Raw genomic sequence first — 25,102 nt, forward strand, 5'->3', positions numbered from 1 at the left:
TGTGAACATTTGCAAAACTGCGAAATTATTATTATTGGATGGTTTGAAAAATTCAGGATTAGCTACCAATTAATCACTTTTGGGATTTGGCAAAAGCGAAAATACCTTTTTCATTAGCTGCGAAATTGCAAAATTATTATTTTTGAATGGTTGGAAAAATTCAGGAAAAAGTTTACTGCCAAGGGTAAAAAAACACTTGAACAATTGCGAATCGGTGAAATTGGTATTTTTTATTATTTTTCATTAACCAATTGATCGCTCTAAAGCAATTCAGCAATATAGCAACAAAAAAACTTTTCAACAGTTGTGGAAGTACGAAATTGCGAGATTATTATTTGTGATTTAGGATCAGCTACCAATTAATCCCCTTTAAGCTATTCGAAAATATACAAGCAAAAATTTGCTACGAAAGAAAAAACTTTTTTTAATAACTGCGAAACTGCGAAATTGCTCAAAACTTATGCGTTTCGAATATCAGTATATTCTCTGTGACGACAAAACTTCAGCCAAATTTTTTCTTTAAAATTCTTGCTACTTAAGTTTTTTTTTTTAAGACTTTTGCATCGCTAAAACTTGAATAGAAATTCGTTGAACATTTCTAAGTGAGTAGCCAATAATGCTGGACAATCGCCTTAATATCATTTTGCTTTTTTAGTGCCTTAATATTAATCAGGTTGACTGCTCATTTAGAGTTTAAACCAGGGGCGTACACTCCTTTGGGGCAAGCGGGGTGGTGCCCCGGGGCCCCCGACCGACCCCAGGGCCCCCACTGGAAACAATGCAGAGAAGGAAACTGTTAGTATAAATTGAGTTACGAAGTAACCAGGGAGACAAATTATGTCATTCAGTGTAATGTATAATGCATTGGTAGCCACACAATATATGTATATTGATTTTAAAAAAAGGTTACCCCAGGGGCCCCAAAAAAAATAAACTGCTTTTTTAAAAGAAAAATTATAATTTTATCATAGGGCCCCAAAAAATATTACTTGAAAATATTTGCCACCACAAATAATACATTAGGGGCCCCAAAAAAGCAAAAAAATAGTATTTGAGGATCCTCAAAAGTGGTTCAAAACAATCAAATGGAAAATTAAATATAAATTCAGGGGCCTCAACATAAATACATCAGGGTCCAAAATAAAAACATTACGTTATTGGTGGTATTCCAAATATTACTTCAGAGGCCCCAATACCTATTAATTCTTGGCTCCAAAAAAATTGTATTATATTTTAGGGGCCTCTAAGCACTTAATTTTGGGGCTCTAAAAATAATTTTTCAGAGGCCCCAAAATAAAAAAAATTATTCCTGATGATGGAAAATAAAATATGTATTTATTACTTCAGAACACAGGCCCCAAGAACTATCAATTCTTAGCTAAAAAATTTTATTTTAGGGGTCTCTAAATATTTAATTAATTTAATTAATTAATTTAAGTACAAGTGTTTACTATTTTTATGAGAGACATTTTAAGTCAGTATAGCAAAGTGCATTACGAACATATTAAAACATTAAAATAAACCTAAAAATGAATAAGCCATACAAAAAAAAACGTATGGCGTATACGTAATTTTTTTTTGTAACTAAGGTTCCCCCAAATATCAAAGGGGCCCCAAAGTTTAGTCTTACCCCCGGGCCCCGGGGACTCAACGTACGCCAGTGGTTTAAACTGAACTAATCACTGCACAGTTCATCATGGGACAAGTCATTATGGACAGCCCATCAAAGGGCAATTCATCCCATGAAACATTTCATCAAGAAAAACAACTTTTAAAAATTTATAAAAACTTCAACCACCAAAAGGTGGCCCTCCCTAAAAGAAGAATATTTAAATAAATTGAACTCAAAATAAATTTGTCCAATCGGAAGTTGAGATGAATTTTCCATGATGAGTTGTCTCATGATAAGTTGTCTCATGATAAGTTGTCGCATGATAAGTTGTCCCATGATAAGTTGTCTCATGATGATTTGCACTTTGATGTTTTGGGTTGAAAATCATCAATTAAATGGCTTCCTGGAGAGTTTATTGATGAGTTTCCTGAACAATCAGCTGTTTATGATAATGCAAGTCATCAGAAATCATATTCATAGGTAATTTAGACGTTAACAAGGATCTACTTAAACCAAACACAGGTGAGAAATCCCTTAAATCCTAAGGTTAATTTCGGTTGTACTTTTCTGTTCCAAAATGAAACAGAAACAAAAGTTTAATCATCAAAAAGTGATGCCTCATAAATTTATGTTTCCGTCATAACAAACTTATTTCTTAACAGAATACACAAAAAACATATATTATTATTTTTATTTTATTTTTGGTCTCGAAATAGTTTTACTACACTCACCTTAGTAGCAACCATATTCCCATATCTCATTTGCAGTTTTCACATGAAAAAATTCTCGGACTTCATAGATATGTAACTATGTTTGTGCCAGTACATTACATAAAGGTTTCAAGAAATATGAAATACATACACAAAAAAAAAAAAAGTCTGGCCAAATTTTGTAGAGCATGACTGGTTATTTTCTCTTTCCAAACGAATGAAATATGAATTGCCATAAAAACCTCTGGACCAGTGAATTTTTGCACACAGATTGTTCCAAACCACTAAGGGCATAGAAAATAAATTAAAAAAAAAAATAAAAAACACACAGAAAACAGAAAAGAAAGAAAGAAATCTCCTTGCAACCAAGCTAACCCACCTACATCATAACCCTTTTGTCCAAAAAAAAAAAAAAACAACAGGCAACGCCACACACCATAGCACCAAACCAGACATTTTAACTACGAAAAAGAAATAGGGATTTTTATGAAATCACATAAATCATATTTGCATGCAAAATAATGTCTCTAGATGTAGGATTCATTTTCAACGCGGAACACAAATGAAGGGTCAAAAGTTAAAGATTCGACTTTCATTATCGAATCCTTAAGCAAAACCACAAAAAAGACAAAAAACAGCATAAGCTAATAGACTTTTAACCACGCAAAAATTAATAGTTGTCAACTTATAAGTTGATAAACTTATTGACATCTAATTCAATATTTCCATTGAAATAGTTTTTGCATAGTCATTTTTTTGAAATTGTTGTATTTATTGATTTATAAACCGGAAATGATTTATTTCTCTCATTTTGTATTTTCCTGTGACTCAGATTTTTGTTAATATAAAAAATAAACAGCATGATCGTCGAGATTTATATTTTAACTCTTGGGACCTTTTGCAAAAGTGATTAAAAAAAATTCCGCATAAAAATTCTTAAAACAAACAAACAAAGAAATCATTAAATAGAATAGATTTATTAGTTGTCATCCAAAGTGGTGATAACTTAAATGATCTTTATACTCTTAACAGCTTCCATTTAAATTTATTTTATTTATATTTCAATAACATTGCAAAGTCATTGAGTTGACATTTAAATGATGAATTATAATAAATTACTCAATTCTACGTAGTGGGTGGCAGAAAAAAAACTTTGTCGTACAAAAAAGATTGATAGTGATAGGTACATTCCACTTTATAGAATTTTTGTGTAACTTTTTCTTCAAATGTTTAGACGACATTCTAATTAGACAATGATTAAGCATTAAATAAGTTCTGCAGAACTATTGGTAAAATATGAATGTTAAATTATCTCGATTTGAGTTCAACAAACAAATTAGAACAGTGGTCATAAGTTCACTGGTCAAAAAATTCAGGCAAGAGTACCTACCTACGTTAACTTTGGCGCCAAAATTGGCAACAGTTTTCTGTAGAAAGCTTAAAACAAGCTGTATCTTACGATAGAAGTTTTCTCTGTATCTTTAGAATTCTTTGATTCGTTATTCTTCTTAACTGACCTGTTAGTCCAGTCAAATTAGCAAAAATAGTTAAATTAATTAGGTAAAAGCTGAAAATTGGTGGAGACCTATATTAAGGCATAATAAAAGTTCTGACCTCTACCTCCAGGGCCGGATCAGCAATATATCATATCTCTGTTCTTTGCAATCCGATTACAAAGATGGCAAAGTAAAAAATAAAGCTTACAAAATTCTCTCCAAAAAAGATCTTAATAATTTTTTTCATATCTTGAGTTGTTTCTTTGTTATACAGCGGTAAACACAAAAAATATTGAAACTAGATAGTAGAATTTCCCGCCATAGGATATGACCTACCATCACCGTTATTCCAGTTGAGGGTTATATTTTCTTTAAAGGTAGTGTGTAAAGAAACAGTTTGCACATGGGTTGCCTGCGACTGATATGAGATATGGAATTTTCAAAATCAAAACCTTGAAATTCGGTGTTTGAGAAATAATTCACCCAAAATCAGCACGAATCGTATTTGAAATGATGTTTATGTTTTTAGGCAGCACAAATAAAATAACTTGGGACGTAGGTACCAATCAAATTTTTGATTTAACCTAGTTTTTTTTTTACTTCTGTGTTTTTTTTTTAGAAAAATTACAGGTTTTTACATTTCAATACACTGTTTAACAAAAAAAAAAAACCAAATTTAAAAATATTTTTCTCGTGACCTAATACGTTTTGTAGGGCATATTGAATAAATTAAAACTGCATACTCCGATGTAATCAAATGACTTACTTTTTATGAAAATTGGTTGGAAAGTGACGAAGCTAAAGTATTTGCAAAGTTTGAAGGTCTAAAAAAAAACCGTTTTTTGTCCCTAAATCCAAATTTTGGAGGTATTTTGAAAAACAAAGTATGTAGCATTTTGACCGTTTTCTAAATTCACCTCAGTTTACCCTACTAAAATTTCAAATTTCTAAAAATCCTGAATGTACATATATTTTTTTTTAAACTAATTTGACTGGACTATATTGGCAATATAGAGCATACTCTATCATGACTGGGTCATTAATCAAAATCTTGGGATTGTGGATGGCATTCAACTTTTCCACAAACAGTCTTCCAGGCTCAATAGTATATTTTTGGAACCTGTCTACATTTATTTCATAGGTACTGGCTATTGTTTGGAATACATTTTTTAAGACGTTTGACAACTTGACTATGTAACCCAATAATCTTTGCTGCAACTTCTGCATCTTCTAGTCGTATTCCCATAATTACTGCTTCCAAAGACAGGTTTTGGCTTATTTACTAAAAATCCCATTTCCCAACCCCCCGGGGACGAACCATCACAGCCCGACTTGCTGTGTGATTAAATAAAGCCTGCAGTTTGAACTTAGCAACAGTATCTGTAACAGTAATATGAATTTTCTGGGGTAAAACTCCTTGTAAGAAAGATGAATTTTTTTTTATAGAATAGAAACCTGGACTTAACATGCACAGAGCTTCTCTCCTATAAAAATGTTTTTTTTTTTAGCACCTTTAAATTTCTTGTAATGCACGGTGGTCTTGAAAACGCGGCAGGTTTTATAAAAATGGATCCCAAAAGTAATGATGCAGATTTGTTCGAAATGATCTCAGGATTCCAAATTTGTAAATTTCAAAATCGTACCTGATCCCTTTTTTGAGTTACAGGCATTTTACATATATACACGCGGGAGGGAATTTAAAAAAAATAAATTTAAACAAAAAACAAAAGCAGATAATAATGTCCTATACCTTTTTGAAAAGCTAAAATATACTCCTTGAATTTGATGTTTATATGAAGTTGATTGAGTAAATAGTTTTTGAGAAATTTAATTTTAAAGTTATTATTTTAGAAAAAAATATTTTTCTTCTTTCAGTTTATTTTATTCAATTGTTTTTAATAAAGGGTAAAATTTTTTTTAAACAAATCAATGCTCTCATTGATTTTAAGTCAAAAAAACAAAAACCGCATGTTTAAAAGTATCTTAGTTTTCGAGTTTTAAGGAAAAATGTATCTTTTCTCCAAATTTTTTTTTAGATTTTTTTAATTTTTTTTCAAATAAAAAAAAAAAATAGCCTCAAATCAAATGGAAAAAAGGTCACTGTAACACGATGCTGATCAGGACGCCTTCTTTTTTTTAATTAACGCGAAAAGTCAACATGCATTCATGAAAAATGGCTCTCACGATGAAAATCGAGAAAAAGTTTTGTGGTCCCTGAGGACCTTAGCTGTCCTGAAATCTATGTAATGTGGGATATTTTTCTGTTATACGTAACATTATAACTCTTACATTTAAAAAATAGTCCTAAAATACTCACAACGTAATAAAAATAAGTTAAAAAAATATAAAAATGAAAAAAAAAAAAAAAATACAAAACTCTAAAAATGGCAAAAAAAAAAACACATTAAAAAAAAAGCAAAAATGAACCAAAAATCCTCAAAAAAGGAGCCAAAATACCACTTCCTTCTTGGGGTTGATTCTGAGTTACACTAAGTGTGATTAGAACTTACAAATCTGTTCATTAAATAACCATTATACAAATTTTTCCTTAGGAACAAATAAAACCAATAAAAAAGTGCCTATCTTTTTTCCCATTTTTGAAAAACTAGAATAGTTTTTTGCATCTATTTTTAAGTATTTGACTAAGAACTTAATAGAATATTCAATTTTGAAAAAAAAAAAAACTTGTACCTTGTAATCCAAATTAAAAAAAAATTAACGTAAATACAAAAAATTGTTTTTTTTTTCTAATTTTGACTTTGAAATTAAATTTCTCAAAAACTATAAACTTCAAATAATCATCAAATTCAAGGGGTATATTTTAGCTTTCCAAAAAGGTATAGGACATTATAATGTGCTTTTGTTTTTTGTTTAAATTTTGTTTTCCAAATGCCCTCCCACGTGTATATATGTAAAATGCCTGTAACTCAAAAAAGGGATCAGGTACGATTTTGAAATTTACAAATTTGGAATCCTGACATCATTTCGAGCAAATCTGCATCATTACTTTTGGGATCCATTTTTATAAAACCTGCCGCGTTTTTAAGACCACCGTGAATGCCAACCTGCATTTGAAAGCTCTTTTAGGTGAATTTATGAACACTTTTCTCATATCATGAAATGCTTCAACTAGACGTGAGGGCCTTAAACTCATTTGAACATAAAAATTTTATTCTTCCGATGAGTGATTCTTTCTCAAATCATCAGTCTTTAGGCGTTTGGTCTATTTCGAAGCCTCGTCGAAACTTTTTCTAGGACTAACCCATTTTTTAACATTCCCAGAATAATTTTTAAAACTGAATCTATTAGAATTTAGGTAAAACTTGTTAGATATAAGAAACATATCCTCTTTCTTATACCATTTGAGCCATTTTTTTTTTTTTTTTTTTTTTTAATCAGACATAACAAATTAAATCCGATTTTTTAACAAAATCCATTTTTGTCTCTTATCATCAAATTTATTCAGTAGTTAAAAAAAGAATCTACCAAAAAAATACCTCAATTAAACTTGTTTTCTTTTTTTTTTTTTGTTTGTCAAACTGATAACCTTCCTTTTTTTTAATTAGACTCATATCAATCCATGGTCTTATCATCAAAAAAAAAAAAAGTTCTGCTCTCTGTATGCATATTGAACTCTCATGATCGCAATAAAATTGTTTATAAAGAGACAAATATTTTTTTGTATTGATTTTTTTCGGTGGTAATTCCTAATTTGACTTTCGTTTTAAGATAAGCAAACAATAGTTTATTACGATTCTATTTAAGTAACTGACTTAATATATTTTAGGCGCCACAATATTTGAATTTAAATATCATGATCTAGGAATATGATCAATTGGTTCAGGGAACTAACTTCACGGGAAATATCTAAACTATTTCTTGTTGTGATGAGAAACAGGTGCATTTAAAAATTGTATGAAGATGCTTTTCAAAAACGATAGATTTCACGAGACGACCAAAACATGTCAACGCACTTTAGTGGCAAAATACAATTTTGTTTCATGGACTAAAACAACGACTACAAATAACATTTAAAACAAAAAATACAAGTCGTTTAAAAAAAAAAAAAAAAAAAACAAAACAAAATTCAGACAAAGTTTTTATTAACAATATCTCATAAAAAAAACAAAACCCAATGGTTTGCTATAAAAAATTTCCCCAACACTGGATTTAATGTTGATGTCATCACCACCCACCAGCGCGGAAAATCCACAAAAAGACCTACGACGACGTTCCATAAATTTATCGCCAGCATATCTGCCTGCTGCCTGCGTGTTTAGATACTTAGATCCATATTATATAGGTACTCTTTTCATTTTAATAATGGACATTGCATAACCCAAACAATCAATTCAATTGCTTTTGAAATGTTTAACCAAAAAATTAGGGTGTACTATATCCTTCTTGTGTGTTTGTATAAGAAAAAATAACTGTAAAGCAATAACCACAAACCAAAATGAATACCAAGAGATTTCAAAAACAGGATACGACTTTTTATTTGTTTGTAACATAAATTCTTGTTTTTATTTGCATCGTCGTCGTTGGTTCGTTTGGTTGTCCCCTGCCCTGGTAATTTTTTGTCAAAATAACACATCCTCCTAAACCCCACTAAAACTCAAGACCTCATACTTCGTTGACTTGACCTTGGTGCTAAACTTCACGTTATCCTTAAAAAAATACAGAATATTCAGGATCCATGACCAAAAAACCGTGAAATGTGTTTGTGTGGCCATAAAATTCAGATCTCCTTTCTCTGCGAGTGTGTGTGTGGGGGGGGGGGGGGGGTAAAGGGAAGGGGAGCAAGCAAGATGAAAAAAAAAAAAATACATTGATACTTACGTTCTTGTAGACAATTTAATTTTATAGTTTGCTATAAACGTTTATTACATACATGTGCCCTGGAGGATGTATGTATATTTCTATCCACTTAAACATATAATGCAAATTCTATGTATAGAAGAGGATAGATGGGGGGGGGGGATGCTGTTAAAGAATGGGTGTTTCTTATCTACTCGAGTTACTGTTGATGTGCAATTATACGCAAGAGTAAATATCTTTCAGTACACAAAACCCAACCAAACACCTTTTATTCACACAAAAATTGCTCCTCTTCTACAGTTTAATACACCCCCCCCCCTTCCCCTCCTCAGAGAATCATATAATTTGCAATGAATTTATATTCTAAATTGCCTTTGATTTTGTGAGTTTATGGTGCGAAGAATATTTTGCTGTGCCATTTAAACTAATTTATAGCAAATATTAAATTCGATTGAATAAAAAAAAAAGTCCCTAGAGAGAGCAAGGAGTAACTTTTATCCCAAAAGGACAATTTATTTATTTATTTCATATTTTTCGCTGTTAAAGACAGTGTCTCTTTTTTGTCCTTGTAATAATCATTTAGGTTCAACCAAGCGATATTTTTGTTGTTTTTTTTATTTTTTTGGCGAGAAGAATAAATTGATGATAAATTTTTATTTTATTTATTTTATCCATACAAAATCGCCGCCATCGATTTTGGCATTATTTTTTATTCATTTATCGCAAAAAAATTTTGTGAGTTTGTGAGTTGTTGCAGAAATGTGCGTGGTGGCATGAATGTGTCAAAATTTTGACATTTAACTGACAGCTTGTTATTGTTTTGAAATATTACATTGGGCGCGAGAAATAGTTTAATTGATTGATCTATTTGGAACTAAAATCAGACAGATTCTGTCATTAAAATTTATCAATTCTTTTTTTTTTTTCCTGTATTGGAAACTATAAACATAAACACTTTGTGAATGAAAATGAAATATTCATAGAAAATGTTATTTTTTATTTGTTGTTATTATTTTTTTTTCCAATAAAAAAAGTAATTGATTGGGAAATGTCAATTTTTTTCATGATACGTTTTATAAACAAAAAAAATGCTGACATGTTTTTGACATACATGGGGCAATAAATTAAAATTTTGTTTACTTTTACAAATTTTAATTTATTTTGTAAAATATGGGAAAATGGTTTTTTTTGTGAATTTTTTTCTAAGCCTATTACTGAATTCAATTTAAAATTATAGCGACTCATCAGTTGACAGCAGGAAAAATATAGTGAACGATAAACTTTAACGGCAAAACTAAAATTTACTTTAGGGGGTGTCACACAGTTTCTTATCGAACGATTTTGCGTTTAAGGAGTAAATCTACACAAGGTATTTATGTGGCATTCAAAATGTGTTTTACATGTATGAAAATATGTGAATTTCAATTATCATCAATTTGCTATTACTGGTCTATAAAGTTGTTTTTCGGGGCCGACTTCACAGACCATAATACATCACAAACAAAAATGATTGATTAACCATTGCTTTTCCAAACCGTGTCAAATCCACTACCACTTACATCTTCGTTTAACAAATTTAATGGGTTCGTGATCATAAGTTCTTCGTTGGATATACGATTGTGCCAGAAAACGTCTTAAGACGTTCCGTAGACCTTTTTACGTAAGTTTCCAACTGATTGTTGTGAAATTGATGTGAATTGCAAGGTATAAATTTACCGATTCTTTTATTTTAATTATTAGCTGTGTTTTATTTTCTTAGTGATCCAGATCAGATCATTGGTTTTATTAGCTTTACAACAAAAGCAGGATTTTGTTTTGTTATTATTTCGCAAATAAATAAATGATCTGATCTGGATCACGAGGAAAATAAAACAAAGCTATTGATTCTTAAACATGAGTGTTATTCCTTAAACTATTGAACAACATCCCGAACGCAGCTGATATGGCTACTGATGTCTTATTCGGTTAAGCTTTCCAATATCTTTCTGCTTTCCCTACCGAGTATTGAAAACAATTGCGAGGATGAACTTTGGCCTAAAAATGTCTGCTTCTTACTCCACTTTTGATGGAGATCAATGATCCTGTGAAAGAGTAAGCATACTTCCTCCATCGAATTCCTCAGTTTCTTAGCAGTTTTTTAGCAGTTTCAAATTCTTCGGTTATACTTCTTCCATGAAAGACGTGGAATTAGGAAACAACAATTAATGGCAAACTCCAGGAAACATGGTGAGAGAAGAAACAAAAAAAAAAGATAAGATTGTGATGCTTTTTTACTAATGCTGGAGGTTAGCTCTGGGGGGTTACAGGGTTCTTCCCAAAGAAGCAACAAAACTTGGGTTTTGAAAGTTCCAAACTCAAGGAAACAGCTTTTTAATCCTTAATTTCAATTATTTTTATTTTTCATTCGCTTCTTACTTGGAGGTTTTGCATATGAAACGGACCAAGTCAAAAAAATAAAAAAAAATTCAATCTAGTGCCAAAATCTGCTCAAGGTTTGACTCTACTAACGTTTTTTATTAGTTTGATCCAAAAGTATTTCGATTCAAATTGTCATTTGTTCCAAAAAAAATATTCACCATAAGATTCAATTCAAACGCATTTACTTAAACTCGTTAAATGTTTGTGACTTGGTTCACTTCAGCTCTTAGCCCTCCACTTATTGATAATATTTACAATATTTTATTCTTTATGTATAACAAGTTATTTCATATATGTAAATTGTGTCCCCGCCCCGCAATCCGGAGAGAAATCTGGTCGGAACTTACTATGAAATTGAAAACCTATGTCCCACGAGCTCCTGGACGAGAAACTCGAAGGAAAAGTCTTTGGATTCCGAATGGAATCCTGTCCCCACAATTTGGAAAAAATCTGGTCGGAACTCATTAGGAGAACTTATGTCCAACGAGAGACTCGAAGGAGTAAACTGTGGAATCCAAATGGAAACCTTTATGTTAATACTACTATAATTGAATCGGTGATTGTTAAAACAACATAAGTAAAATTTTAATTTTTTTTTCAGGAGAGACAAAAAACTCTTTATTTTTGACGACGCGGCCGCATTGACAATTTTAGCTTTAAAATCGGTTTAGAGGCCTTGTTGGGAGTTGAAACTAACTAAAAGTTCTAAAAAAATATCTTTATCAAAGAAGATTTAACAAAAAATAAATATTTTTTATATGTTGTTTTAACACCCAACGATTTGTTGGGAGTCAAAACCACTTAATTACTTGGAAATAATGTTGTTTTGACACTCATTTTACATCTAAAGTCTCTTCTTCCTTTTTCTCGGCGCTGTTATGATCTCGATGTCGAGGGGATCATAACTATCCCACGTAACTGCTTCACACTAGTGATCCGCCTGTGGGGTTCGCCGGGTTGACCTCAGAAATCGGCGGCAAGCCTCCCGGTTTTGTATTGTTCCATTTCTAAGGCCAACTGAATGCTGGTGGTTTTGCATTTGCTTGTACCAGGAGTTTTTAGGCCTACCTTTCTTTCTATTTCGTTTTTACATCTAAAGTATTAGCAAATTTAATGGAAATGAATAAAAGACCATCATAACTCAGCAATTTTAATAATACATACATTAAAAACAAGAACATTAAACAAATAGGCGAAAGTGGACGTTCCACGGCCAGCAATGAATTTGTTATTTTTTGAGGTAGTTAAGTTTTACTAATATTGTGCAAAAGTTTTATCCTTGTGACGTAGGTACTTCAAAATAGTATAAAATGCATTTTTGCATTTAACACTTTTTATTGATTGTCTCATTGAATTTTAATGTTTATTTGAAGGGAAAAATATGATGGTTTGTAATTTTCCCTGAGTTTAAAGACCTTGATTTTGAATATCAAACCAATAGAACCCAAACTAGAAGCCTTTAAGACAAGATTTAGGAATTTTTTTTTTAGTTTGCATTTTCAATTCTTTGCTGGTATTAATAGCTTGAAAACTCTAGAACAAAATGTCGAAGTTAATGGCTCAGGGAAAATAACAGAGCATCATATTTTATATCCAAAATAAAAATTAAATTCAATATGTCCTTCACACATTGCAAGATGCATTACCAATACTAATATTGCAACAAAATTAATTTATTAAGAAGAACATTTTGAAAGATCCAATTCCATTCGAATCACCGCGAACAACTGACTGACACTAAATCACACGTTTTTCCAGCGTTGAATGTAAAAAAACAAATTAATATGAAGTACGTAAGGTGTTTTAACACTCAATTTCAAAATTGGCAGAAGAGATATGTTGTTTTAGCACTAAATGCGTATTTTAACCTCGCAATTTTATATGATCCAAATATCAAATCATGTTGGTTTTGCTCTCAACGCTAGCTCTACCCATAAGCAATGCAAAACAGTTATAAAAGTTAATATAATTTATTAAAACGCATATTGTAATTTTTAGACCCTGAAGATGAGGCAAGTAAGACCTCGAAATATATAGGCCAAAAAATAAATAATTTTCTAAAATAAAAAGATGCGTTTTTAATAATCTGAACTAAAAGAAGCAAAACAAAGAAGGTAATAAATAAAAAGTTATAAAAGTGGTTTAAAAAAATTTGTCACTTATGTTGTTTTAACAATCACCGATTCAATTATATTCCTATTCTGTGTTCTATTGTAATTTGTAATCTATCTATTTCGGTCCCTAAGTCCCTGATATAAACTGGCTACTTATGTACTATTTAGAACAAAAATTGCCACTAATTTTTCGGGGTCTTCTTGGCTCTTTAGTCTATACACTAAGCAAATAAATTTTTGATAACAGAGAATCGCAAGATAGACAATTTTGTCATACCACAATCTTGTATGGCCTTATGAGGTTCAAAATATTGGTTCATATTGGATCCTGGAGACAGATTTTTGGTCGATTATTTCGGGTTAATTATACATATTACTATGAGTATCAACGAGATGTGAATTGTATGAATACAAAGTATAATTTCCTATGTTAAATTATGACACTCTTGCTGATCAACTATTTATTGTGATAGAGTGCGATAGCGATAGTAGGAAATGTAATGCTTCTTCACATCCATCATACTTTAAAAATGTAGCAGAATTTTGTATTACATATTTCAACATGGTTCGGGATTGTCACTTTCCTGGCAAGTGTTATGTTATGAGATTGCAGAATATTCAAGTTCTATTTCTGTATTTGATTGTGATTTTTTGATAGGCTTCAGAAGTTTTTCACTTGTCTTCTCAAATTTATGTGTTAATTGCAGTCTTCTGAGTCTTGAACAAACCTGCAAAAAAGGCAAAATAAAAATTAATACCTGATAAAACTAATTTGTATGATACACTACAATACTGAATTCCTAAAATAACGACCCACTCGACGAACGCTAGAATGTAACTGACCACCAAAAACAACATGGCGGCTAATCAGAATATAATAAACACACTCACATTGCTCTCTCAAAAATAACTCAAGATAAAAAAGTACTCTCAAATATAAACCCAGGATTAAACTCTCCAAGTAAGTACCTACCTACCTCTACCAAGTGTCAAAGCTTTTCCTTTTTCGGTTGTCACCTGCATTTTGCCTCAATTAACAGGCAGACAGACCAACACAACAACAACAAAAATGAAAAGAATTTTTGAGAAAAAAAGCGAAAAACATTTACTACGGCACTCGCTGTCAAATGACATTCTCTCTCATAAAATGCTTGTGGTAGACCACCACACGTTCAAAAAATTACAACCAACGATGCAAAAAATTCAAAAAAATAAAAATAAGAAATAAAAACAGGAGCGCCTCCGCAAGTAGTAGTAAATGTTAACCCAACCTTCCTCCTCCTCCTCCAACTTTTCCACCTACAGAAATAAATAAAAAAAAAAATATATATACAAATAACGACAACTATGCCAAGCTGCCGCAGCCACAAATTGAATTTCATATTTTCCACCAACGACAACCAAACAACTCCAACAAAATAAATTCAAAACCAATTCCTACCAACAACAAAAAAAAACAACAACAACAACACGATAACAATTCCAAGTACAAGAGGCAAAAAAACCAAAAAAAAAAAAAAAAAATCAGATCGCAGACAAAAAATGACTCCGGGCTGCGCTGAGGTCACTGACATGGAAAATGCATTTTCTCTAAGGAAATTCCAGTCCCTCTCAAGTTATTTGTGTCGCCGCCAACGACTCACCATTTCGGCCTCGCCGAGTAACCAAAATGTAAAAAGGCAGAAAAAAAGCCTTTATAAATATCAAAAATGAGCAATCGAAGTTTAATCGATGATAACATGCAATATGCACCCAACTCTAATAAACCTGTGGTGGTTATCGACTTCCTCGCTGTCGATTACTTATCATCGATCGGCTAACTAATTAAACAACAATAACAAAAAATGTGTGTCAAAGAAATTTAACAACTTCTTCTGTATTTTTTTTTATTAAATTTAGAAAAAAAAAAACTTGTTTTTTTAAATCCAATTTATAGTCAATAAAATAAAATGCCTTGAATGTAAACAGACCATCAAAGAGATGAAAAAAAAACGACGAAAAAACTAATCTTCAATGCGCGCGCTCGCTTCATTCTTGTTTTTTTCTGTGAATCAAAACCTCAAAATGAACCTGCACATCTCTATTCTCCGAACTCCATTCTCCACCATCATCATCGTGTGACGAAGAGAGAAGTCGAGACACCCACGTTTTTCTTTTTCTGTGGCTTTTTTTGGAATTTTTTTGTAAGTTATTTATGCACTCATTTTCGATATTCACCGTTCTTTTGTGAATTAATTGCATAGACATGTGGCCTAATCGAATTTTCTGATTTTGTTTTGTTGTTTCACTTCATTATGCATTTTTGTGTGTGTCTGTTTGTGCCTACCTTTTTAATTAATTTTCTTTTTTTTGTTTATGATTATTGGCATTTATACCGCTACCACAAAATCTTTATTTTTTTTTTGACAGCGATACAAAACATTCCAAAAGAAAAAAAAACAAGAAGAAAGAGAAAAAGAAAACAAAAAAAAATTATCCTACATACAAAAGAAATCTGGCAACTATGCCTCTTTTTTTTTTTTTGTTGTGTGTTGTCTTTGATATATGGATAAAATGTATGATGATTGAGTGGAAAATGGAGTGAGTTTTTATTTTATCCTCTTTGGAATGTTTATTCCAATATGCCTGGAAAAAAAATACTATTAAAATCACACACAGGGAAGAGTTCAGAATTGGTGTGTTATGTTTTTATATTGTTGTATATACGCACAGATGTAAAAATGAATTTGATTTTTCTTAGAATTTGTAAATTATTTGATAGTTTTAAGAATTAAATTTAATTATACAGGTGGGAAATAGAATGAAAAAATTCTACGAAATTAAAACTAAAACCGAGAATATGCATTTCATATAGATTGAGGACATTAAAATTGATTTGAAAGGGAAGGCAAATAGAGAAAACGAGTTCAAAATAATGTATAGGTAGGTAGTTGATATAAATTGCATTACACATTTTTTTTCTGTTTGTATATTCATTTGTATTTGAAAGACGGAAACTGGAATCATGGACGTGAGAGTATGTTTGAAAATGGAATTATGGATTTCATTAGACAAGAGAAAAAAACAAGTCACATTTTTTTTTTTGCAAACAAACAAGTTGAATACAGGGAGGGCATTGAGAAATTGATTGTTTTTTTTTTTTAGAAAAGCCTACAGAATTTTTTTTTTCGTGTGGGTGATAGCATAAAATTACTTTTATTTTTTGAGAATTTCTGTTCATTGTTTTTTTATGAGATGTACAAGTCTTCCTGAGTACATTTGGAAGTTAAATATCAATATGATAACATAAAAATCGTTGGTACCTACCTAGATGGATTTCCTTCCTAAAAACCATAATGTTTGGTTAGAAATATGTTTGTAGTTACTTAGTCCCAATATATTTACTCTACATTGCATTTGAAGTCATCCTTATTAAAAACTAAAAAATTTCCATATCGAAAGATAATTTTAAAATTTCCTTCTTTAAATTGCAACTTGACTTTTAATGGAGTTTGAATCAACACGGGCTTAGTTCGTTAACATGTATCTCACTCTGACTTTCAGAGTATTCTACAAGAAATTGATAAAGTTTCACTGTCATCAGAAAGTGTTGATCAGCTTAGCCGTTTGTGCTAGGGAGCTAGTGTCCGACCGAAGCTTCGGCCGAATTCGGCAAAAAAACAACATTTTAGGCCAAAGTTTTGGCCGAAGCCGAAGAATCTGTTTATTATATCGAGCATCGTACTAGACGCCGGAAAATATTTCAATTTTTGAAATTTTTAAATACCGAAGAAAAGATTGCAATCTTTTCCTCAAGTAAAAAATACATATTGGTTTCGTGATTCCATATTTAAGATTACAATTATTTTTTTGAAAGCTCTGTTGCAAAAAATTAATCAGTGGAATGATAAATTTTGATAAATAGGAATTTATTCATAAACAAAAACTTTTTTGCTTACTTCTTCGGACGATAAAGATTGTAAGATATTAGAAGAAATAAAACCATTATCGTACTATTTTATTTTTTTTTTTTTTTCATTTAAAGGAAAACTCCCTCTTGTTTAAAAACTGCATTCTGAAAAATACAAAACGATACAAATTCACATCAAGAACATTAATCCGACCATTAGAATCTAAAATAACGTATTCAACTTAATTTTGTTTCCAGATATTTAAGGCAAAAAAAAAACCTTTGCACGCAGTTTAAAAAAAAAATAGATTTCTACACCGAATTAAAGATTTATAATTGTACCCATGATTATGAAAGTGGACTAAGTCACTTTTTGCATTGTTTAAAGAAAAACTTACATAATAATTTTCTTATAACGATTTAATTATATTTCTTTAATGAAATCACTAGAGGAGCAATAAAGAAGTTTATTTACAATTATAATTATTTTTAGGCTAGATTTGATGCCATTTTTAGGAGTGACTTAGTCCACTTTCATAATTAAGGGCACAATTGACTTTGTTTTCTTTTGCACTTTTTAAAAATAATTGAAAATGCATTTCTGAATACCAATAATGTTATGAAGGTCATAAATAGGAACGATTTTGTTTCCAAATTTGACAATACAGTTATAAAGTTTAAAGTTTTGATTCAAACCTTTATATTCAAATTATAGTTGGCAAACGTGGGCAGAAAAGAAAGCTAACACAAAAGAAAGCTAACGACAGTTTGATCAAATAAGAATTACGAAGATCCGAGGAAGTCTACAGATTTCGTCTCAAAAAAAAAGTTTTGATAACTGTACATTTCACTTTAAAGGAGCTAAAGTTCGTAACCTTCTCAGTTCAAAAACTCCACAAAAAATTCTTTATTCACCTCAAATGTAGTTTCAAGTTCTATTGGAATACGCATAGGTGCATTTGTTATAAAAAAAAAGTAAGTAAGTATTAAAAGTCAATTTCAATCAAATTCAATTTTTTTTTTGTTGGACTTGCTAATTTTATTGTGAAAATTAACTTGTTTCTAAAAAACATTAATTGATATAATTATTTTTGGCACATAGGCGACTAACTTTATACCATAACTAAGTTATAAAATATAAATAAATATACATAATACATGGATAAAGTTAATTTAACAAGCTTTCGAACTAGGTTGTTTGCAGGATGTTCATACCCAACCGGCTAAAGAATTAAAAATTAAATTAAATAAAATTCGGATAAATAGGTTTTTTTTAATCGTATTATAAGCATCAATATAATCGAAATTGATACAATTGTACCCAATGCACAGCAGTATTTATAAATTGGTGTGTCATCCTGCTGAGGTTTTAAAGTAATTCATACAGCCATGGACAGAGAAATTCGATTCGCATGATTTTTCTCAATAGTGTGCTTATTGAGAATAAATAGTGTGAATTTTGTCAAAACCTTAAAGTCACATACACGATATACAAACATGCAAAAACAAAAACAAAAAACAAAATTATTAAAAACATATATTTTGATGATTTTATGTTGTGTATTTTAATTTTAAATCGTACAATTGTTTCGACACCGTCGCGGTGTCATCTTCAGCGATCTGAATTCGAGTCGAAGAAACGCAAATGTGGGCCTTTTAAGTCATCTCGCACGATTTTGGCTAAAGTAAATATAGAATTCGGTGAAAAAAGTGTCAAGCAGACTTTTAAAAAGGATACTTAATGATGCTGAGTTGTATAGACGGGTAAGCAAGAAAAATCAGATAATATAAAAAGACACATCAAAAATCGCCTAACATTAGCTAAAAAAACATCTGAATAAAAACATGCAGTTTTGAATGAGAGTCTTTTGAAGTGATGAAATAAAGGTTAACCGCATTGGAAGCGATGACAAAACATTTGTCCATCGCCCTAAATGTAAAAAGTACAAGCCAAAGTGTTATCTCAAGACGATGAAACTAGGAGGATAGGATTTGATGGTCTGGGGTGCATTTTCCTGGCATGGAAAGGACCCATTGGTTAGGTGGATGGCAGAATTAATAAATTCTTTTGTCTTAATATTATATTAGAATAACAAAAAACCATATTTCTCGCCAGTTAATTAGATGTTCATAATAGACTATGACCCAAACATGCAACAAAAATAGTACAAGATAGGTTTTCGGACGAAAAAATCGATGTTTGCACCTAGCCATCTCAAATTCACGATCTTAACCCCAAAGAAAATTCATAAATTAATGTCAAGGTTAAGCTTGGGGAAATAAAATTCGAAAATTCAAACGATCTCAAGGCCAGAATCAAATAAACATGGTACCGTACTCCACAAAGTGGATACCAGACGTTAGTTGAAAGTTTACCAAAAAGGTGCCAAGGAACTTTTAAAAACCGTGGTCAACTAACACGTTACTAACTTGGTAGTATTGAATTAATTAGAAATTGTAAAAATTTTTGCTTAGAAATGATTATTTTTATGATTTTCTGAATGTGTGTTATTTCCTTGTCCACAAGGGTATATAGGGTATTTGTAAGAAAAATCAAAAGTGTGCTATTTCTTTGTCCATAGTTGTAGTTCCAAATTGCAATAAGACAACTTTCTTAGAAAAGTCAAAAGGTTGCAGATATTTTCAAATGCCTGATATGTACCTGATGATAGATAAACACTAAAAGATAGGATCCCTTCATTAATTTTTTAAGTTTTTTTTAGGAAAGTTCTATACAAATTAGGAGATGATTCAGAATAAACTTTAAATATTTTATTGTTCTTTAAAAAAAAACTTAATTTAAAATTGAAAAAAAAAAATCGATATTTTTGTTCTGTTCATGACTATTGAATTTGTGATTTCCATACCTACTCCCCTAATAATTGTTTTAACATGACAACGTCGAAAATTTCTTATTTTCGACCAAATATTAGAAAATTTTACAGATCTTTTGAGGTCTTCAAGTTGAAAAGTTTAGAATTCTTTTCGACGATTGTGTTATCAAAAAAGTTCTCGAGTCATGTGAAAGTAAGTCAAATTCCCCATAGAAGTGTCATGCGGCGTAAAATCGACTCGTGAAAAGTCGGCATTTCCCCCGTTCGAAATTCTTTAGAATTAATGTTTTTATCAACTATAGACCTCAACAACATCCCTGATTAATTACTTCACACCTTTAATAACCTATTCTATACAGTACACACATCTTCCAAATATTAAAAAAAAAATTATCCATGACAATGAGAATGAATGAGACCACACATGATGAAATAAGATGCGTGCGAAAGAACAACATATAGTATTGGAAAATGCGTATAAAAACAAGGTTAAAAAGAATTTACACAAACACACACAATGATGATGACAAACTCAATTTGTGTTGAGTGAAAACTCTTTAAAAAAAAAATAAGTCACCTTATCGCAGAATCATGAAATAAGTGAGTTTTTCAACAAATTAAAAAAAATTCCCAAAGAAAACAAAAATATAAAAAATAGAAAATATTTCATAACAACTTACCTCATCAACTGCACTAACGGTAGCAACAAAAACACCAACCAAGACAAATGTCAACATCCACTTGGTCATTGTTGCTGCTGCTGTCACTCCACCTCGTCTAGGGTTTCCTCCTACTCTTTCTCCTTTCATGTTGCTGGTAATCCTTTTATTTGGTGGTGGCATTTAATAAATGCACAGTTGTTTTCCTAAAATTCCGATTTACACAAAATTTCCCAACACAAACTTAATAATTTTCTCTTATTTTCTTCTTTTTTCTCTCGATTTCACTCTTTAATAAGACTCGAAATACTTTTTTTTTTATTTCACTCACTCTTTTTTTTAAATCATCTATGATGGCCTCAGTTGGCTGGATTCACGTATACACGGCACCGTAATTAATGCTGTTACACCCCACTGCCACTAAAGTAAAAGACAACAACAACAAAAAAAAAAATACACGAAAACGACAGACAAAATAAAACCAAACGATGATATGCGGGCGGGCGACCGTAGGTAGTTGGGGGGAGACAACAATACAAATCGGATACGAGAGAGGAACAAATCTACTACAACCTAACAAACCGACAGGAAGGATGCGATTTGCATGCAAAACTGTTAACACTATCAAAAAAAAATGCCGGGTTAATCCCAAATATTGGGGATTTTTTTGACTTTCTTGTGATTCCAACAAATGCACGCACACACGTTGTTTTATTGGATTTGGGAGTAAAAGTTGAGAAAAATAATTATCAACTTGTTATATTGGCTCTCACTACTATCTCTTTCGCACGGGATCCTGTTATAAATTTCCGTGGTGTTTTTTTTTTTATTTTGTCGGGGAAAAATGGACAATATTTTACATGAATTATGTAAAAAACATACACCGATTTGACAGAAAATTAAAAAACAATGAAGAGAGGGAATAAAAACCACACACAAACGCACCACGGAACGCGAAAAATCTTCAGAAAATCAGCGACAAAACGCTAAGCAATGTGATGTAGGTGTCCACTATGTTGCAAGCACTCAAGACTTCTACTCGAATGGAAGATAGCCGATTGTTAGTTAACTGTTCGTGGAAAATCATAGTTTTGATTGTATGAGTGTTGGATGGGAAATTATTGGAATGGAGTTAGATGATTTTCCATTAAATTTGACATTGAGTGAGCATGCGTTGGATTTTTTTTTTTTGATTGGAAAAAACAAATGGTGGATGAGTGAGTAGTTTTAACAGACGAAATTGAGTTGAAATGACAACCCTGGAAAGTGATAGAGATGTGCAATTTGGATGTTTTAATTCAACGAGTAAAGGAAGGAAGTAGCGAGTAAAATTCATTTCGATTAAAATTAATGAAAACTGAATACAAATCAAGTATTCGAAAAAAAACATGGTAATATAATAAGGAACTAAGACGTTCACGGTTTTTTTATTACTGGAATCGTTCAATGGTAAGAGAAGATAAAACCGCGAAATGAGAGGGTGGAAATTGAAGATAGGGGTGCCAAAGCCCCCTTTTTGGTTTTTTCAATATAATCTCGTAAACCAATCAAAATTTTGATATATTGCTATTTTAGTTGTATATTTTTGTGTGTTGAAATAGGTATAAACATTGCCGTAAAGAAAAAAAGAAAATTAAAGTTCCTTCAAAATGATGGGCAAAAATGGGAAAAAAAGAAAATTAAAGTTCCTTCAAAATGATGGGCTCACTAAATTTTTTTACTGATCGAGTAAAAATATTTTTTTTTTTTTTATAATTAACGCGCACTAAAGGGAGTTAAATACCCTTAATATGTTTAACACAGTGCGAGCTTCAGGAAAATAGGGAGGGATTTAAAAGGAGGAACCGATGCACATTAGTTTTAAAGTTAAAATATAAATTGATTTTTCAAATAAAAAAAAATCTTGACCGCCGCAACATAGCTGCACCACCGCCGTTTGGCGGAAAATTTCGGCGCACCACTTCATTTTGTATGAAAAATTCGCTGCACCATGCTACATAATTTTTTTATAAACTCCTGCTCAAAATTAACGCACACATTTTTCGTCTGAAGTTATACCCATGCATCTTATTTTAAAAGGCTTTAAAATTCTTTGGTGCATTTTTTTGTGTTTTGTTATTGTTTAGCAAGTCGAAAAAATGCTAAACTGCAACAGTATTATCAACCAAAAAAAAGATAAACCAAATTTAACAATTCAAGGTCTGAAAACTGATTATAAAATAATTTTTATTTTTAAGAAGAAAAATTTAAAAAAAATGGAAGCGGGTGACGGTTCTTTCCCATAATTGTATGCAGTACTTGGTATAGTCTCCTCTAGCGCATATGACAACCTGGAGTCGTTTGTCCATTCCACTAATTAACTTTTGAAGGTTTTGTTTTAACACTTCTTTCACTGAAGTTTTCAGTTGATCAAAACTGCTTGGAGGTGGATTTCGGTCGCGAATGCATCTTTTCAATATTTCCTACACATGTTCTATTGAATTCAAATCCAGATTTCTGTGTGGTTAATCCGAAGCTGGAATATTAAAATCTTGAAGATATTCTCAAACTACTCTAGCATGCATTATCGTGCATCAGAATAAACTGTGGACCAAATCTAGGGGTGATTGGAACCAGATGCTGTTCGAGGGCATCAGTCAAGTATTTTTGGGTACTTAACTTAGGTCTAGAAAGGCTCGCTAACTCCGTAGGTGTTGTAAAGCAGATTTAACTCCATGAAATTTTATGACTCTTCTTTAAAAGGCTCGCGGGTTAGCAGACAGACTTCAGCAAATCTCTCCCCAAATCTTCCTGACAAACATATTATTCCATACCTTTAATTTAAGATCACTATTGTCTCATTTGAGAAAATAACCATGATGCTGTGGCATAAAGTAATAGCAGGACTTTACTTTAAAATAAATAGGATGTGCGTTAAATTTGAGCAGGAGTGTATAAAAAAAAAAAACGACCGATGAGAAGGATATTCGAACCAGAGTATCCAGAGCACTTTCAATTAGAAGTCCAACGCCTTAACCACTCGACCACCATGTTTGTACGAACTGACAATTTGTTGCTTAACTCGAAATAGCTTTGGAGACGACTTAAACATTTGTATAAGTACGAGAAGAATTTTTGATCATGGTGCATATGTGATGCGCGTTGGTGCACCGAATTTTTCTTTCAAAATGAAATGGTGCAGACGTGGTGCAGCGGTGGTGCGACGGTCAAAAAGTGGAACAGATGTAGTCAGGGCTACCATCACGTCTCTAAAGTGGCGTTTTTCTTTTATTTTACACACCCAGTCCACTTTCCCTCCACTTTTTTAAAATTGTTCCAAAAAGCCTCTTTTTTTAGTATTTAAGGGCATCTTTACTACTAAACGATGGCTAACTTGTTGCATTACTTTGTAGGTATGTTGTTTTTAAAAACACACCTTTTTCTAAGCTGAAACTTCTTCTACATATAAAAACTTAGATATTCCATCAACAAAATCAATCTCTTTATTAAACAACAGATTTAAGATTTAAATTTACCATCAGAAGCTAATCTTAGACCAACAAGAGCTACATTTTCACAAACCAAATAATTATAATCATCGAAACGACAAACATATTCCGAATTATCGTTGAATTGCCCATAATCTTCGAAATTCCATGAAGGAATACTGATGCTGAGACTTTTGAATAAATTGTTAATACATTTTTCCAAATCACCTGATGACTTTGGGATATTGTTATTAATGGGTTTTTCAGCAGACTTAAAACAATTTATTCTTGAAGTGCATTTATCCTTGCTATTATTTGGAGGTACCCTTTCCACCGAAATGAGACGTTTTCGACTTCGACTTGAATTAATTTTGACTGAATGTCTTGGTGTAAGATTTTTAATTTTCACTGGGGTTTTAAGTTTTTCTCCGCTAAAGAGTACGTTGGAGTATAAAATACGGGGTTGATGGGATTTAACGGGCAACGACGGATATGCTTGCTCATTGATGTTATTGATTGGTTTAAATTTTGAATTACTTGGTAAATCCCAATGACAGGTTGTCCGTTTCCAACTCCCTGATTTGATTTTTCTATTTGTATTATCCATTTCATTGTCACGAACTTGGTGTTCCTAGAAATATTAACCACTAAATTAAGAGAAAATTCGAGGTCTATTTGAGTTCAGACCTTTTTGGGACTTTTTAATCCTTGGTCCTTGGACAAAGACAGTTTATTGCGCCTCGATCTGCTATGTGATTTTTGTGACTTCATTTTACTTTAAAAGATGCAAGATAACGATTTTCGAAAAACTAATCATTATTTTTATATACTTGCCTAAAATTTTTCGGGCGGTTCAATTCACTGACCATAGTATCTTTTAACAAAAAAGGAAAGTTCACAAAATAATTTAAAATTAATTTTAATTTTGTTATAAATCTATACGCAATCTTTTTGAAAAATTTAGAGCTGAGTATAAAATACGAAAACTGTAACTTGAAAAAATACCTTTTTAAAATACTTGTTCATTTCTTTTTAAATCATTTTAATTTTAATAGGTGGAAAATTTTTTATTTAATTTAGAGTTT

The 25,102-nt window shown here is 31.3% G+C and overlaps 2 protein-coding genes across 4 annotated transcripts in view; both read right to left on the minus strand.

The window, feature by feature from the left end:
• LOC129907768 (syndecan-like) overlaps nucleotides 1–21,602 on the minus strand; it is a 413,100-nt gene extending 391,498 nt beyond the window's left edge. For 2 of the 3 annotated variants that reach the window (XM_055984137.1, XM_055984136.1), the window contains exon 1: nucleotides 20,572–21,601. In XM_055984137.1, coding sequence (XP_055840112.1) covers nucleotides 20,572–20,733 — 162 coding nt within the window. In that variant the 5' untranslated portion in view covers nucleotides 20,734–21,601. Of the gene's footprint in view, nucleotides 1–20,571 lie in introns of all 3 variants that reach the window. The other variant, XM_055984138.1, reaches the window with a different exon arrangement.
• Nucleotides 21,603–24,011: 2,409 nt separating this feature from the next.
• Nucleotides 24,012–24,985, minus strand: LOC129907770 (uncharacterized). Its single transcript, XM_055984140.1, has 3 exons — nucleotides 24,852–24,985; nucleotides 24,705–24,792; nucleotides 24,012–24,648 (listed from the first exon to the last, which is right to left on the minus strand). The coding sequence occupies exons 1-3, from the start codon at nucleotides 24,884–24,886 to the stop codon at nucleotides 24,049–24,051; spliced, it is 723 nt and encodes a 240-aa protein (XP_055840115.1). The 5' UTR covers nucleotides 24,887–24,985; the 3' UTR covers nucleotides 24,012–24,048.
• Nucleotides 24,986–25,102: the final 117 nt, after the last annotated feature.

Source organism: Episyrphus balteatus, chromosome 1 (assembly GCF_945859705.1).
Source record: "Episyrphus balteatus chromosome 1, idEpiBalt1.1, whole genome shotgun sequence".
NCBI lineage: Eukaryota > Metazoa > Arthropoda > Insecta > Diptera > Syrphidae > Episyrphus > Episyrphus balteatus.